This window comes from Apium graveolens, chromosome 9 (genome assembly GCF_009905375.1).
Source record: "Apium graveolens cultivar Ventura chromosome 9, ASM990537v1, whole genome shotgun sequence".
NCBI classification, from domain to species: Eukaryota; Viridiplantae; Streptophyta; class Magnoliopsida; order Apiales; family Apiaceae; genus Apium; species Apium graveolens.
This window is the reverse complement of record NC_133655.1, coordinates 103,750,775-103,755,712: the sequence shown is the minus strand read 5'-3', so window position 1 is coordinate 103,755,712 and position 4,938 is coordinate 103,750,775. Positions and strand designations below refer to the sequence as shown.

Sequence of the window (4,938 nt, the reverse complement as noted above, 5' to 3'; positions counted from 1 at the left end):
ATTTATTACTTACATTAGATGCCTACACTTGATACTTATACCTATTTTCATCTATTTTGATATGAGTACGAGAGAGTGATTAACCCAAGAAAATTTGCTTGGCACAATGGTTGAGTTTCTGATTATCATGTATCATTTGTGATATTAATATTTGCAAAATCATGAGACTGAACCCCTCGTCTTATATAATATAATATTTGACAATGGATGATCTTAATGAACCTCATGTACCAGTAAAGGTAGTAAAAGATTAACAAAGCTGCTGGGCAGGTTCTTCTAAACGATTTATCCAAAGTCTTCAAGCATAGTTCGCATCTTAAACAATTGACAAATCTTTTTTCGGTCAGGAACCATTTTCAAATCTGAACTCATTAGTCCGTCACATGCAATCAATTCACAAAAAAAAAACACTGTTCACTAATTCTGGTCAACTGAACAGAGAAAGACTATCTTATATTCTCAGTTAATGTGTAGAATATACAGTCTGCAAACGAGTGAAATAATACAGATTTAGAGCATTTTACATTGTGACTAAAAAAATCACAAAGGTAACGAGCTTAAATCCAACAACCCCTTATAATAGGATTGTTGGCATTCAGCCACTTGGTACCAGTGTAAGCAAGCATGTTGACTCTCTATTACCGCTGTGAACTTTACAATGTTGATGAACAAAAAACCTACACACATCCTGGACCGAGTGATAAGAGCACCATTAGTTGCAGCCCATCATGAAATGCAGAAATATAAGAACAGGTAGTTCCGCCATAGTCAAAAGTCAATGCTGAAATCAAGGACAAAAAGGGATGCTAGAAAGTAGAAACAAATATTAGGATCAAAATGTAGCATCTAGGTAAACAAGCAACATGAGCAAAGTTAAGAGCTTGTAACACCAAAAAAGTATAGGGGATCTTCAAGAGCCATAAAGTATGAGGGATACTTCTCCACTAAATCCTCACCAACATATCTGCAAAACAATAGTCATTCCCATAAAAAACTGTAATTCAACTATTCAACAAAGATAAAGCTACAACTGCTTTACTTTTTTCTCCAGATGAATTCAATGGTATTTCAGTTGCTAAATTATAGCTACTTTATAGTTAAATAAAAATCAAGAATAATTTAAAGAAAACTGTATTAAAATCTTAAATGACCAAACTCAGCGAATTTCCAACATGAAATTTAATCATCTGTTGGATAATGAAAAGGTGGCAAAAAAAAATTCTGAAAAGCAAATAACAAATATGTAAGATTCATTTATTCAGACCTCATGCTAAGAGGACAAAAACATTGAATATAGTATCCCCACTAGACTCTAACAAAGAAACCAAAAGTAAAGAGCAAGTGCTTAATTTTACAATATATATTTTTATGAAAGCTAGCAAGTGCTTGATTTAAACAAAGGCTTAAGCACGAAATTAAAAAATAAAAGATGAAAATTGTGAACATATGAATACAAAGATGCAATGTGCGCCACAATCAAATGCTTCCCGCTAGTTTCGTACACAATATGCTATGGCATAAGATAATGAACTTGCACCAATGAACTTTGGGAATTTATATGAATATAAACTATCTACTACAGAGAAAAAGGTTAAGACAGAGTAAATAGATCTTTTAGTCTTGAAAGGAGTTTAGATTGCATTTATTATAACACAGGAGCTTCATATAACTTGTAAACTTCTCTAACAGTTTGTGAGTAAATTGGAGAGTGGTGGCTGGCCATTGCCTAGATGCAGCAATGTGGTGGTTGGAATTTCCTTTCACATGTCGGTGACAGGACATTGCTTCCACCAGAAGTGGCAGATGTCTACCCTCTACTTTTTGATGTTCAGCCAGGACATTGCTTCCACCAGAAGTGGCAGATGTCTAGCCTCTACTTTTTGATGTTCAGCCGCTTTTTTAAATGGCAGAGACAAAGTGTGGTCACCAACTGTGCACTAAAAGTCCAACCACCAAAAAAAATTACTCGACATTTTTTAAATATTCCAATGTCATGATTCCAATTAGCAACAAAGTATTTTTTTTCCAGTAAAAGGAAATACCAATAAAACTCTAGAACTAGATCATAAAGGTGTTCGGTTTATGACTTACCTACATAATTCTTCCTTGAGCTTTTGCAACATAGAACTAGGACTCGAATTTTATTTTTTGGACAAAGGCTCTTTGAAGAACATTTTTAACTGGATTCAAAATCAAACATTAACCATTCCAAGAGATAAGAAAATTCTTAACAAAGATTCTCATCTTTTCTCCATTTTGTATGATGTGGGAGGAGACCCAGTTTTTCTAAAATTGAGTACTAGTGCAACAAGATTATATCATGAGGCTTATTTATTAGAGAATGATATGCCTTAGCCCTTAAAAATAATCTTCATTTATGGTTCACAGTTGACTGTCAATATTTGCTGTTAACTTCTCAACTGCATATGATCATTCTGGAAAGTTTACTATTATATCTTAATTTCTTTCAAATGATATATTTATCCTCGTAATCCAACTATTCATCAAACTAAAACACCTTTGAAGGACTTCAGCGAGAAACGAACGCCTAATTAATACTATAATCTTATAAGAAAAAAAAATTAAGCAAACATCAAGTTGGACAATGACATGAAGTGCTCACAGTATCTTTGAAGCTTTAAATGAAAGTGAGTACGCAGCTTTTCGAGCCTATGTCTAAGGACTGCAGCGACATTTTCACTTCCTTTTGCCTCTTCTGACTTCCTTTGATATTCTTGGCAGAATAGATATACATTCTCTCCAAAACTAGTGCATTTTCCAGAAAATACTTCAAGAAGCATATTTCTGAATCATATCCTCTAAAATTTTGGAACATGACCTTCTTTAGGCAGGACACCAAACATCTAGGTGCTGGTTTTAAATACCAAGCATCATCATCAGAGCACACACATAGCTGAAGTCCCTAACGGCAATGAGACAAATTGGATAACAGGTGATAATTGTAATTGCTTAAATTGAGTTTTAGGTTCTAAGGACCTACCTCAAAAAAGTGTATAGATTCTAGATTCGGTGAGCAGTGAAGCAAATTCATCAATCCCGCAATAGAAAGATTCTCAATTTTCATGGTCAGCTCTAAACAGGTCAATCTTTGAAATATGGGTACTTCCAGCAAGCTACCTGCTAAGAAAAGTGACTTGGCAAGGGAATAGAAAATAAACCAACAATTAACAGGCGGGAATATAACAAAGTAAATGTAAATATTTATCATCTTTTCAACAATTTCAGCAAATTTCAGAGCCAGTGGGGCAGATACCTTGATAGTGCGAGTAGACATTCTCAAAGAATGGACATGCTGCAAACCCCTGAGTAGCTTAGCAGTTCGAGGGACAACTTCTTTCTGATCCTCAAACAAATTTGGAATGTGGATGTGTGCTTTAAACAATGAAGGTACATGACAAGGAATAAGCTCATTGCACAAATAGCCAGTGTAACTGAGGTGCATGAGGTTTTCTGCATCTATCTTAATCTGACAGCCATTCACATCAAAGGTTCCATAATACGGCAAATCATCTATAGTCAAACTCTTCAAGGTAGGAATAGAAATCATAACATCCCTCAAATTTACCCACTCACAGTCTAAAATGGACAACTCTTGGAGAACAGGACAATTGGAGAAAAGCTTATCCATGGACTTGTCATCCAAAAACGTAACCAGGCATAGATCCAACCTTTTAAGACTCGGAAAAGAAATGCAATTGGGAAGCTGTAGTTCACAATTCATTTGCAACTTCAATACAGTGAGAGATTTACTATCAAACACACATAGCGGCAACATAAACGGTTTTTCAACAAAGAAACATAGATCAAGTTCCTCAATATCATGCATAACCGCAGCAGAAACCCACGCATGAACACGAGAAGCACTAAAACAAACACGACATGATAAACGAAACTTCTTAATACTTGAAGAATCCCGAAGCAAAAGCACTCTTTCAACGAAATTCATAAAACGAGTAACCTCAATCGGATACGAAAAATCAGCATTAGGATAAAGTGCAGCATCATCAAAGTCAATATTAGGTACAGATGTCCATAAGAACTTCCACCTTTTGGACAAAATGCAAGTAGCCACAGCATCTTTAGTAGGAATAAGCGAAAGTATAAATTGCAAAACACAATCAGGTAGGGAACTTATTCTATCAGTTTTGGACTCGGATAGCTTCTGATTCTTGTTGCAATACATGATATCAATACATTCTTACACTAATACAATATGTAATAAGCTGAATTAGTAAGTGTATAATAATGTTTTACCAGGAGATTATTGTGGTTAAATAGACCGAAGCCAATTTAATAAGCCTGCAAAAAAAAATGAATAAGATTAAGAAAAATGTTAGCGAGAATAGTAATTAATTATTGGTAAGATAATTGAAGGAAGTAGAACATAGATAGAGATTGATAACCTTGGATTAACAAGAGTGATGGATCATGGAAGTGAAATGGTGTAATAAAAAAAAAAAAGGTGTGATTATGTAATTGTACATATGAAGATCATTTTGTGTAATGAAAGTAAAGTGAATGAGGGTTGAGGGTTGAGGGTTGAGAGTTGAGAGATTTGGGTTAGGTTTCGATTTGTAGTTGCACGAAAAGGGGATATGTGAAAGGACAGGAAAGTTATATATATATATATATATGTGACAAAATTAAATATATAAATTCACTGTTTCAACTTATTTTATTTTATTGACCAGTAAATGATTACTACGAGTTGCTGAGCCAATTCGCTGGAGTTTCTGTTTTTTGCGTATTCAAGATAGAACATTTTGTGAATAGAACATTTTGAATTAACATTTTGAATTACAAAATGTTCTATCTTAATAATATATATAGGTGTTTGATTTGCTAAGTGCGGAATAAGAGTTAGTTAAATCAAAGCATAAAGTAATAAATGTATCCACCGGATATATATATATATAT

The 4,938-nt window shown here is 34.0% G+C and overlaps 1 protein-coding gene across 4 annotated transcripts; it reads right to left on the bottom strand.

The window, feature by feature from the left end:
- Positions 1–432: 432 nt before the first annotated feature.
- Positions 433–4,615, bottom strand: LOC141683777 (F-box/LRR-repeat protein At4g14103-like). Of its 4 annotated transcripts, XM_074488539.1 has the most exons (6): positions 4,425–4,615; positions 4,276–4,320; positions 3,275–4,067; positions 3,002–3,154; positions 2,624–2,923; positions 433–964 (listed from the first exon to the last, which is right to left on the bottom strand). In XM_074488539.1, exons 3-5 carry the CDS (start codon positions 3,965–3,967, stop codon positions 2,639–2,641), a joined length of 1,131 nt encoding a protein of 376 aa, XP_074344640.1. In that variant the 5' UTR covers positions 3,968–4,067; positions 4,276–4,320; positions 4,425–4,615; the 3' UTR covers positions 433–964; positions 2,624–2,638. The 4 variants fall into 4 exon arrangements, with proteins under 4 accessions (XP_074344640.1, XP_074344638.1, XP_074344637.1 ...); XM_074488537.1 differs by having other exon boundaries at positions 433–1,937; positions 3,275–4,320; XM_074488536.1 differs by having other exon boundaries at positions 3,275–4,320.
- Positions 4,616–4,938: the final 323 nt, after the last annotated feature.